The sequence below is a fragment of the Giraffa tippelskirchi genome, chromosome 7 (genome assembly GCF_054371585.1).
Source record: "Giraffa tippelskirchi isolate mGirTip1 chromosome 7, T2T-mGirTip1v1.2.pri, whole genome shotgun sequence".
Lineage (NCBI taxonomy): Eukaryota > Metazoa > Chordata > Mammalia > Artiodactyla > Giraffidae > Giraffa > Giraffa tippelskirchi.
In genome coordinates this window covers 25,267,124-25,279,290 of record NC_137281.1, presented here as the reverse complement: position 1 = coordinate 25,279,290, position 12,167 = coordinate 25,267,124, and the positions used below count along the sequence as shown (strand labels likewise).

The following is a 12,167-nucleotide window of genomic DNA, read 5'->3' as shown; positions in this document are numbered from 1 at the left end:
GAGATAGCCGAGTCAGAGATGAGAGAATTTTCACTAAGCTCTTTTGTTGTATTGGAGAAGGCAATGGCACCCCACTCCAGTATTCTTGCCTGGAAAATCCCTTGGACGGAGGAGCCTGGTAGGCTACAGTCCATGGGGTCACTAATAGTCGGACATGACTGAGCGACTTCACTTTTACTTTTCCCTTTCATGCACTGGAGAAGGAAATGGCAACCCCCTCCAGCATTCTTGCCTGGAGAATCCCAGGGATAGCGGAGCCTGGTGGGCTGCCGTCTATGGGGTTGCACAGAGTCGGACACGACTGAAGTGACTTAGCAGCAGCAGCTTTTGTTGTATTTATGAATGTTATATTATATACATATATTAACTCTTCAAAAATAAAATTTATATTTATATATAAAAGAAAAAAAGAGCAGGGTACCAGCAGAGTTTTTGACACCAGAAAACAAAGGCGTTGAGTCCTCAGTAAGGCAGATCTCAAGCCTGCAGGATCAGCATTTATGTAAATAAAGTCAGATGTGTTAGTACTGGTTCTGATCACTAGAGTTGTCACACACCTGGCAGAAATGGGCAAGTAAATGATTTCTGCAAATTTCTCAAATTTTTGAAAAGCCATTCTAACAGTAAATTATCCTAGATATAAAAGACAACATGTTCAAGGTACTGAATATTAATATTCCTGACAGAATCCTTTCCATTTCCCCACAAAAAGCAATGAGCTGGATATAGGTAATGGAAGCAAAAGTATATCAAATTTACCTGAGTTGCAGGGTCCTTGGACATATGTTTTTTCAAAATTTTTGAAGCCTTTTCAAATTCTTTGTTTTTGATACAAATAATGACTGCCTAAAAAAGGGGGGGAAAATTTTTTTAACTGTTGTAATAATGAAAAATATAATCAGAATATCAAATATCAAAATAAGCTCCAATGAAAAGTAAAACTGAGTCTTATATACCCAAGAACTTTTCCAGATTCTATCAAATTCCTGTTTAAAAACTAACAATTATTGTTCAACCATATGAACACCCATATACTCTCCTTCAGCGTGTAAGGTACTAGATTTTCAGTATTCAGTTCAGTTCAGTTGCTCAGTTGTGTCCGACTCTTTGTGACCCTATGGACCACAGCACACCAGGCCTCCCTGTCCACCACCAACTCCCGGAGTTTACCCAAACCCATATCCATCAAGTTGGTGATGACATCCAACCATCTCATCCTCTGTTGTCCCCTTCTCCTACCCTCAATCTTTCCCAGCATCAGGATCTTTTCAAATGAGTCAGCTCTTCACATCAGGTGACAAAGTATTGGAGTTTCAGCTTCAGCATCAGTCCTTCCAATGAACACTCAGGACTGATCTCCTTTAGGATGGACTAGTTGGACCTCCTTGCAGTCCAAGGGACTCTCAAGAGTCTTCTCCAACACCACAGTTCAAAAGCATCAATTCTTCGGTGCTCAGCTTTCTTTATAGTCCAACTCTCACATCCATACATGATGACTGGAAAAACCATAGCCTTGACTAGATGGACCTTTGTTGGCAAAGTAATGTCTCTGCTTTTTAATATGCTGTCTAGTTCGGTCATAACTTTCCTTCCAAGGAGTAAGCGTCTTTTAATTTCATGGCTGCAATCACCATCTGCAGTGATTTTGGAGTCCCAAAAATAAAGTCTGTCACTGTTGCTATTGTTTCCCCATCTATTTGCCATGAAGTGATGGGACCAGATGCCATGATCTTAGTTTTCTAAATGTTGAGTTTTAAGCCAACTTTTTCATTCTCCTCTTTCACTTTCATCTAGAGGCTCTTTAGTTCTTCTTCGCTCTCTGCCATAAGAGTGGTGTCATCTGCATATCTGAGGTTATTGATATTTCTCCCAGCAATCTTGATTCCAGCTTGTGCTTCCTCCAGCCCAGCGTTTCTCATGATGTACTCTGCATATAAGTTAAATAAGCAGGGTGACAATATACAGCCTTGACGTACTCCTTTTCCTATTTGGAACCAGTCTGTTGTTCCACGTCCAGTTCTAACTGTTGCTTCCTGTCCTGCATACAGGTTTCTCAAGAGGCAGGTCAGGTGGTCTGGTATTCCCATCTCTTTAAGAATTTTCTACAGTTTATTGTGATCCACACAGTCAAAGGCTTTGGCATAGTCAATAAAGCAGAAATAGATGTTTTTCTGGAACTCTCTTGCTTTTTCGATGATCCAGTGGATGTTGGCAATTTGATCTCTGGTTCCTCTGCCTTTTCTAAAACCAGCTTGAACATCTGAAAGTTCAGAGTTCACGTATTACTGAAGCCTGGCTTGGAGAATTTTAAGCATTACTTAACTAGCGTGTGAGATGAGTGCAATTGTGCGTTAGTTTGAGCATTCTTTGGCATTGCCTTTCTTTGAGATTGAAATGAAAACTGATCTTTTCCAGTCCTGTGGCCACTGCTGAGTTTTCCAAATTTGCTGGTGTACTGAGTGCAGCACTTTCACAGCATCATCTTTTAGGATTTGAAATAGCACAACTGGAATTCCATCACCTCCACTAATTCAGTATTAATTAAAAAAAAAAAAAAAACAGCTGATACAACAGAATCTGATCTACTGAATTACAGACCATTTACTCAATCTGAATAGGGCCTCCTACGGAAAGGCAATATGGACAGGAGTCATTCTAGACCCCCGGAACAGTTGGTTTTGTTCTTTTGGGATGCACAACTTTTGATGTAATGGGGGAATGAGAGGAGGATATACTGGGGGGCGGGGGAAGTGGGGAGGGACTTGCTGACCAGAGTCCCACTAGTGGAACTCAGACCAGTTCAGTAGGAGAACCAGCACAGCCTCGCATACTATAAACCCCAGGGGGCTAACTCCACAAGCAGCAAAGAAAACAGGGCAAAGTTCCACATAGGATAAGAAGGTCTCCTCAGCCACAGAGAAAAAGGGAGAGTCCTTCCGTCAAGAAACCTATGTTCTATGTTCCAAGAGCGCACACACAGAGGGCAAATAACAGTGATTGAAAATTAAAAAGGATATTTAAAAACGTATGTGCACATTTTTAAAGAAATGAGGAAAGCCAGGAAAAAATTGGTACCACTTGGAGTTATCTAATAGGATAAAGTAGCTACTTTAAATACAGTGTCAAAGAAACATACCTCACACACACAAAGAAGGGAAGGAAAACGGGTCCATAGATATTTTCAGTTCTTCACAGGGAAGAGTTTAAGGAGATACATACAGACCAAGGGAAGGAGGACTAGCAAGGGAATTCAGAAAATACAAATTTCTGGTGCTTTTGTCCTCAACAGGCTGAGCACAACCATACGGGGCAAAGGAAACTGGTGTCACATGCTTCTGAATAGCAGTTACAACACTAAGTTCCTGCTGCCAGGAAGGGGACAAAGTAAGTCTTTTCATTTTAGTCAGATCATCATATTCACTTTTACATCATTTTCAGCAGAAAAACTATACTAAGACTGTACTTGCTTTCTTGAAGAATACAAAGGTTTTACTTTTTATAAATCATTTAGGTCCTATTATGTTTTAACTCTCTTTGGGCGTACCGTTCTAACACGTGTCGACTCCTGTGGCCACCACAATGATGCCAGAGAGCCACGGATCCAATAAACCTCCCTTGTGCTGCACTCTGTAGTCACCTCTTCCTCGCCCCTAACACCTCGTCTTTTCACCGTTTCATCTCTTCAGAATGTCATATAAATGGCATCATATAAATGGAGTCACTCAGCTTAATTTTTAAAGGATATAGCCTTGAGTCTGGCTTCTTCCCCTTAGTGTAATGTGCTTGAGACCTGTGTCTTTCCCTTAGTATAATAATGCCCTTGAGATACCTTTCTGCATCCCCATCAGCAATGTATGAAGATTCCAGTTGCTCCATATTCACACTCACACTTATTGGTGTTAGAGGAGTTTTAAAGTTTAGCCATTCTAATAGGTATGTGCCAGACTTTCCCCACTGACTAAATGGTGAGCCTCTTTTCATGTTATTTGCCAACAGTATATTCTCTTTAGTTGTTTTGGTTGGGGTGTTTGTTTTCTTGTTCATTTTGAGAGGTCTTTAGATATCTTGGATACAAATTCTTTGTCAGATATGTGATTTGCAAATATTTTCTCCCACTCTATAGCTTGTCTTTTCATTCTCTGAACAGTGTTTTTCTCAAGTTTTAATTTTGATGAAGTCTACTTCATGCTCTTGTAGATCATGCTTTTAGTGTCGTATCTAGAAGCCTTTTGCCTTAAGTCCATGATATAAAGGGTTTTTTTTTCATGTTTTCTTCTAAAAGTTTTATTGCTTTACATTTAGATTATGATCCACTTTGAATCAATTTTTGTATGAGTTTTAGGTCAAGGTTCATTTATTTTTGCATATGGACATCCTGTTGTTTTAATTCCATTTATTGAAGACTATCCTTTTCCCACTGAAATACCTTCACATTAAAATATATATATATTTATTTGGCTGCATCAGGTCTTAGCTGTGGCATGCAGGATCTTTCAGTTGCAGAATGTGGGATCCAGTTCCCTGACCAGGGATCAAACCCAGGCCCCCTGCATTGGGAGCGCAGAGTCCCAGCCACTGGACCACCAGGGAAGTCCACCTTCACATTTTTTTGTTAAAAATTGAACAGTCTATTGTATGGGTCTATTTCTGGACTCTATCTTCTGTTCCACTCATTTGTCTATAGTCATGAATACTGTAGCTTTATAGTAATTCTCAAAATTGGGTGTGAGTCCTCTAGCTTTGCTCCTCTTTTACAGAATTGTCGTGATTTTAGTGTTGTTTTTTTTTTACCTTAACATATGTCTTCTAGAATCAGTCTGTATCTAACAGAAAATCCTGTGGAGGCTGTGATTAGAATTATAGTAAATCCATAGTTCCGTTGGAGAGAATTGACATCTTAACTATATTAGGTCTTCTAATCCACAAACAGAGTATTTCTTTCCATTTACTAGGTTGTGATTTCATTAGCATTTTGTAATTTTTCCACATACAGATCCTACATTTTTTTTTTAATTTGTTTTTGGCTGGCTGGGTCTTCGTTGCTGTGCGTGGGCTTTCTTTAGCTGTAGTAAGCAGGGACTACTGTCTGATTAAAGTGTTCAGGCTTCTCCTTGCAGTGGCTTCTCCTGTTGTAGAGCATGGGCTCTAGGGCACACAGGCTTCAGCAGTTGTGGCACATGGGTTTAGTTGGCATGCGGCATGTGGGACCTTCCTGGACCCAGATCAAACCCACGTCTCCTGCATTGGCAGGCAGATTCTTAACGACTGAACACAAGGGAAGTCCCACCTACACGTTTTATTATTAGATTTATACCTAAGTATTTTTCTTTTCTTCTTTGGAACTATTATAAATGATACTGTTTTGATAATTTAATTTCACTGCTAGCATTTCACTGATTTTGTGTGTTGATCTTATATCCTGCAGTCTGGCTAAACTATTTATTATATAGCTTTTTGATATATTCCATGGAATTTTCCATATGGATAGCCATGTGATCTGAAAAAGGGGACAGTTTTATTCTTTTCCAATCTGTTATTTTTCTTGACTTAACTGCACTGGCTAGGTCTTCTAGTATGATGTAGAATGTAAGTGAGAACAGACATCTTTCCCTCATTTTGGATCTTAGGGTCAAAGCATTCTATTCTTCACCATTAACTATGATGTTCCCTGTAGGTTTTTTGTAGATGCCTTTTGTCAGGTTGAGTAAGTTTCCTTCTGTTCCTAGTTTGCTCTGTGTTTTTACCATGAACTAACGTTGAATCTTGTGAAACACTTTTTCTGCTTCAATTGATATGATCATATGATTCTTCTCTGGACCAGCAGGATAAAGTACATTCATTGATTTTCAAATATTGAACCAGCCTTGCATTCCTGGGCTTTAGTTTCCCCATTCTGCCACATAATAACTGTATCTGCATCCAGGACTAGGCATCAGAATAGACAAAAAAAAAAAAAGAGGAATCCACTTCAAGTTCTGGAAATCACAGCTCCACTGCTAAAGTAAAAAGGTTCTCTTCCTTTGGTTTTAGGTGCCTACCCTCCTGCCACTGTAATCATTACTGTCTGCAGCAGTGTAATACTGCCTGGGTGCTAGGATAGAGAAGGGAAAAAGGAAGAAAAAAACCCCCTGAGATTTCTTCCACCCTCTCTGACCCTTAGCTGATCCCCCTTCCTGCTCTTCAGACCAGAGAGAGCCTCTCTTGCAGTTATTTCTGTTCACACCTGGAGTGAACTTTCCAGGTTTTAGAATCCTTCAAGTCCAGGCCTGGTGATACTAGAAAGGCGAAAAATGGTCATCTACCCATCAGCAGTTTAGTAGACCTTCATACTCTGGTCTTCCATTTGCTTACTGCCCTTTACATTTCTGAGTTCTCAGACAGCTGCTCCATTCATTCTGTCCAAGATTTATACTTGCATTAAGAAAGACAGAAGAGTATGCTTATCTATCTTTCCTAGAACTGGAGTACAGGCCCAACTATGTTTAATTTGTGAAACAAGAAAGGAAATGTGAATGCTTTCAAAATCTAAATTAAAAGCTTGCCTCTAAAGTTTGTACTATGAGCTTTTAAAAAACTATGCATTAATTTGATTCCCGGGAAGTTTTTGTTTGTTGTTGTTTTTTGTTTTTGTTTTTTTAAGAGATGAAACTTTGCTTTTTGAAAACTTGGAAGTTTTCAGAGATAAGGATAATTTCTTCTCTTATGTATCTGTTAAGGTTCTTACCATGTAAGCAACATTAATGGTCTCTGGCTAACTTAAACAAAAGCAAAATTCCAAGCACAGATTTTCAGTATAGCTGAGATAGGTTCTGTGTTGGAGGAAATGCCAGAAAGGACCTAAGAAGAGAAAGCCAAACTCACAGAAGTGAAGAAAGGCTAAAGAAGCAAACTCGAAAAGAAACCTGGCTGTTAAGGAAGCACAAATGCTCAAAAAGCCTTGGCAAAGCCTTCTGTTTCAAGAAATTTAAGCTTTAAGACAGTGTGAGATGCACCAGTCCCTCAAATGGGGTAAGTTCCCCCCCAAAGAAAATCAAGGTGCTATTACCAAAGGTGCACAGCAAAAGCAACACATAAATGCTTCCTCAAGGACATGCCATATATGTTATTCTCCCATGTTCACAAAAACCTGAGGCCTCTCTCTTTTAGTTATAAAAAGAAAACCAACATAGGAAACCAACATAGTCTCAATATCATTATCAGCTTACAGAAGCAGTTCTCAAACTTTTGGTCTCACGATTCTTTATACTGTTAAATGTTCATGAGGACCCCAAAGAGCTTTTGTTTACATGGGTTATATCTATTGATATTTACTGTTATCAGAAATATAAAACTGATAAAAATTCAAGATATTTATTAATTCATTGAAAAATAACAATCAACTTATTACAGGTTAACATAAACAACATATCTTTATGAAAACTAATTTTCTAAGACAAAAGTTTAATGAGAAGGGTGGCATTGTTTTACATTTTTGCAAATCTCCTTAATATCTGGCTTAATAGAAGAAAGATGGTATTCTGCTTCTGTATTCATTCTGTTATGTTGTTTTAGTTGAAGGATATTAAAAAATTCTAGCCTCACACAAAGTTGGAAAATGGATGGATTATTTTAAGAGCTCTTTTAGAAAATGTGGATATTCTTCTTTGACTCTGCACCAAACTTGGCAAGTGAACTTTTCATCATTATTATGTTAAAATGTGATAGTCTAGCTTGCACTTGTAATGGATCTGTTACCCTTGAATGATTTTGCAATACAATTCATTGATCATTTGGAAAATATTGGTTTACTGAGCTATGATCTTCCACGTGTTTGATACATTTATTAAAAATCTTTTCAAAATCAGTTATTAATATTACTATCAATCATATCAGAATTAAGTATTGGAAAGATACCCAGCACATGAATGTAGGTTTTCCAAAATTCTAATTTTCACCTGAAAAGCTTGAATTTTATCTCTGGCAACACATGCTACCAGCTGTTTTCATTGACAGGACAAGTTCACTCTGCTTTCTCAAGAAAATGACTACCATATTACCACATCCAGATAACCAAAATTTGTCAATTATTTCAAATAAAAACGGTGTTCCATTACAAAAGCAGCTAGGTCAGCATGCAGCCCAATCACACAAGTACTTTTCCTAAAGAAAACCATCATGTTTTGGTACACAATAGAAATGCTACAGGAAAATTTCCTATTTTGTCAGATGAAATACTGAAAAAACATTTTGTTCAAGGCTTAATAAAATTCTAATTTTTACTGCTTCATCAGACATTCTTAGGTGTATTAATAAAATTAATTAGGCTTAATAAAATTAATAATTTTTACTGCTTCATCAAAGACATTAACTGAAACTGGCTTTTTTTTTTTTTTTAACTGTAAGCATGTGCCAATGAAGACTACAATGACTACTAATACAGTTTATTATTGCCTTGACACCAGAAATTTTACCCATCACTGCTTTTGCATCATCAGTGTAAATGTCAGTGCACTGAAAACCTCAACTAACATTTTGGCATTATTATGAATATAGTTTTGAACCCTGAAAGGGTCCCGAAGACCTGCAAAGATCCCCAGACCACACATGGAGAAGTTCTAACTTAACAAATAACTTATTTGATAAACTTTAAAAAAAATTTTAATAAACTTTAAGATAAACTGCTGTGATACTTTATAAAGTTTAAAAATGCAACAAAAAGCCTCACTGAGCCTAGGCATTCCAAGATATTTTCCTAAAGATGACCATTAACAGATTTTATGACTAAATAAGAAATTAAAAAAAAATAAATCGAAGAGACAAGTGATACAATATCATTTAATAACTTGGATATTACTATGGTAGCCGGCCTCTAAGATGGCTCCCAATGATCCCCACCTCCTGCCTAGTCCCATTCCATACACTAATCCAGTTGGTCAGGTCTATGTGAACAAGAGCATATGGCGGAAGTGGTATGTCACTTCTGAGATTAGTTTATAAAAGACTACAGCTTTCTCTTCTCTTCCATCACTACTGCTCTAGGGGAAGCAAGCTACTGTGCTCTAAGTAGCCCTAAGGAGAGACAAGGACCTGAAGTCTTCGAGCCAACAGCCAGCGAGAAAGTGAGTCCTGCTAACAACCAACGGAGTGACCACAGAAGCAGACTCATCAGCCCTGGCTGAGTCAAGACTCAGATAACTGCAACTGTAGCAGGCAGCTTGACTATAATCTCATGAGAGACCTCCAGTTAGAAACACAGCTAAATCACTACCAGATTCCTGACCCTTGGAAACTGAGAGATAGTATTTATTGTTTTAAGCTGCTAAAGTTTTGGCTTACTCTGTTACACAGCAGTAACAAGAGAACTGGCACCTGGTGGAAAATGAAAAAGCAGAAGGGAGTCAACCTAAGAAAACGGTGGACTGTTTGAAGGGAATCTAGATTTTGCTAACAAATTTTTTCTAATGAAGCCTCCAAACAAGAGATCTGTGAACTTAAATAATAAATATGCAGCTGAAGATGAAAGCCCACAGGCTCTTCCAGAAGACAGAACTATAACCCTTGGGTTCTGAAAGAGTTGCATGGCTGAATTAGCTGGCCACTTAAGAGTAGTTACATGAATTACCCTGAACTGGCACCATTTCTTCCCATTCAAAGGATCCTTAAGCTGTTTTCCAAGTAGGCATGGATTTCTCCTTTGCTAATGTCTTTTCTGGCATTTTATCTCCGACACAAACCTGACTCACCAATACTAAAAATCTATTCTTGTAATCATTCCTCCTTGGAATGGGAATTTTCTCAGCATTCTTTGCAAGACCAAAAGTAGATCCTGCCCCAAGGTGCTTAACTGAATAAATAAAATATTGGCATCCCACACAGTTTTTTAACTTTTTTTAACAGGGTGTCTGACTGAGTACCCAGCACACAGCCAAGAGACCAAATGTCTTCTTTGCTAAGCAAGGTTTTATCTCCTACCTCTCTGCCCTTGAGAGCTCATCCTTTTAGGAGGTGCTCTTATCTTTTCTTACCAATTTCCTTACTTTCACCACCAAGACAATGCTGAGCTATTGTTTTTCAGTCCCCATCTCTGCATCTGTTTCCACACCCCTAGCCTTGGTTATTGGAGAAGAAAAAGCTTTTTCTGACTGGTTTCCATGGCCACTTCAGTGTTTTAAATATAAATAAGTTCCACTACTTAAAGCTACCTGAACCATGACATAGTTCCAGCCCCAAATTCCTAGACACTCTACAAGCTTTTTTCTTGTCAAGAACGCTGCCTGCGCCAGCCTCCTACCATTACTATTTTTCTAACTGGCTGATTATCTCAGCATCTCTGATTCTGTCTGCTCAAAGGGAATGTTCCCTAAGCCTCTCAGTAATTGCATGAAAGAGCGCAACACGGTCCCACATTTTCCAAGGCACCAGCTCTTCTCCTTGGTCTATAATAAACAAGGGTGACCAAATCCTAAGCCAGTTACTTTTAGCACTTTCAACATGCTGCTCTGAATGGTACACTCTCCAAAATGTCATTCTTCAATGCCAACTCACTTCCTGTGTACTGTGGCCCCTCCTGTCAGGGCCACAAGGAAGACCATCAAAAATCACGAAAGCTGAGCATGTGCCTCAACAGTCCTTTCCAAGACTGGGCTAGGAAGAAGGGTAACCTGATGAAGTAACACTTATGTGTGTGAGTTAATGTGTTTTGAATTTGCTCACTTGCTCTCTCTCCATCCCTGTCTGTCCTCCACCCCACACAGGAAAGATAAACACTGATTGCTCAAAGAACTCTGATCTTTGTTAAAAGAAAAAAGAAATTAAAAATAGAGCCTTACAGCCTCCTTGACCAGTTTTCTACTGGATTCGATCACTGCCTCTGTCAGTGTAAATTCCGTTTTAATCATCTCCAGCACATTGATAGCTGATTCCAGTGGTGTGAGCTCAGCTTCCATATCAAAGGAACAGTCTAGGACAAAGAGTACAGTTTTCACTTTTACCTATTTTCTAAAGAGCAGAAGAATTATGTCTATATATATTTATATAAAAAAGAAAACACAAATACAGTAAGACTTGCATTTAGTTTGTTAATATACTGGCTACAGGCTTACAAACAGGTTAAGGGTCCAAATTCAAATCCTTAAATTTCAAGTGACCTTCAGTAATTTTCAGGACAGGTAACAAACTGTTCTTTTAACACATGCATATGCATCTTAAATGTCAGAATCAGATACAAACAGAAACTATAGATCATTTTACTCAACAGCTGTCAAGATCAATTTAGGAAAAGAAAAAAAGTGCTCATACTTTTAAAAATGTCCATCTTCACATAATTCAATTTAGACAGCAACAAAGTTGGGGCGAGCAAGAAACAGGTGGGAGGAAATAAACACAGAAAAGCAGCCAAGAGAATACTAAGTAGTAGAACCAGAGAATAAACTCGTCCTAGAAGGAAAAAGACCACTGTGACTGAAACAAAACAGCCCACCTTAACCCTGAATCCTTCAGTCCAGGATGTAAGTTTGAAAACAATGTAACCCTAAACAAGTAAGCCGTGAGAAGAACATAAAAAAACAGCCATACCTAAATTTTCCCCTTCTTCAATGCGCGACAGACACTGCATAACCCGCAGCAGCCGAGACACGGTATGCTCCTTCCCCAAGGGCCTGACAAGCAAAGCTGGGAAAGAAGACATCGTTGACTCGGCGACCCCCAGCCGCGACACGTGGGGGCGAGGTGTGTGTGCACAGATCCCCTTCCCAGGAGCCCCCAGCCTCCTTCCCCAGGGCCGGCCCTCACCCTGCATGATGTCCCGGATCTGCCTGAAGTCCCCGTACCGGCTAGCCCGAAAGGCCCGCAGCGCCTCGTGGAAGTAGAACTTGAGCACCCAGCGGTTGACCGCCTCCTCCAGCCGCGCCTCCCCCGCGCCGCGCTCCGCGGCGCCCCCAAGCCCGGGCGCGTGGCGCCCCCGCCGAGCCCGCCCGCCGCTACGGGACGCCCGCCTGCCTGCCGCCCGCCCGCTGCTGCCGCTGCTCCCGCCTCCTCCCGCCATCGCGTCTGATCGCCGCGCGCCCTCCCCGCCCTCCCTGCCGGGACGCTTCCTCGACTGTGACGCCGCTGGGTCACGCACGACGCCCGGGCCGGAAGCGGAGCCCGCCGTCCCGGCTCCCGCGGCCATGATACGGACGGCGTTCCGA

At 40.1% G+C, this 12,167-nt stretch overlaps 2 protein-coding genes across 11 annotated transcripts in view; one reads left to right on the top strand and one right to left on the bottom strand.

Annotated features, from left to right (window-relative positions):
* The window catches only part of NIP7 (nucleolar pre-rRNA processing protein NIP7), a 38,828-nt gene extending 28,976 nt beyond the window's left edge, over positions 1-9,852 (top strand). Inside the window, exon 8 of the mRNA XM_081512731.1 lies at positions 9,019-9,852. Coding sequence (XP_081368857.1) covers positions 9,019-9,042 — 24 coding nt within the window. The 3' untranslated portion in view covers positions 9,043-9,852. The remainder of the gene's footprint in view (positions 1-9,018) is intronic.
* The window catches only part of TERF2 (telomeric repeat binding factor 2), a 22,969-nt gene extending 10,802 nt beyond the window's left edge, over positions 1-12,167 (bottom strand). For 8 of the 10 annotated variants that reach the window (XM_081512706.1, XM_081512707.1, XM_081512712.1 and 5 more), the window contains exons 1-4: positions 11,770-12,167; positions 11,554-11,649; positions 10,809-10,939; positions 760-846 (exon numbers count right to left, since the gene is read on the bottom strand). In XM_081512706.1, the coding sequence (XP_081368832.1) occupies positions 760-846; positions 10,809-10,939; positions 11,554-11,649; positions 11,770-12,148 (693 nt within the window). In that variant the 5' untranslated portion in view covers positions 12,149-12,167. The remainder of the gene's footprint in view (positions 1-759; positions 847-10,808; positions 10,940-11,553; positions 11,650-11,769) is intronic. The other 2 variants (XM_081512710.1, XM_081512711.1) reach the window with 1 other exon arrangement.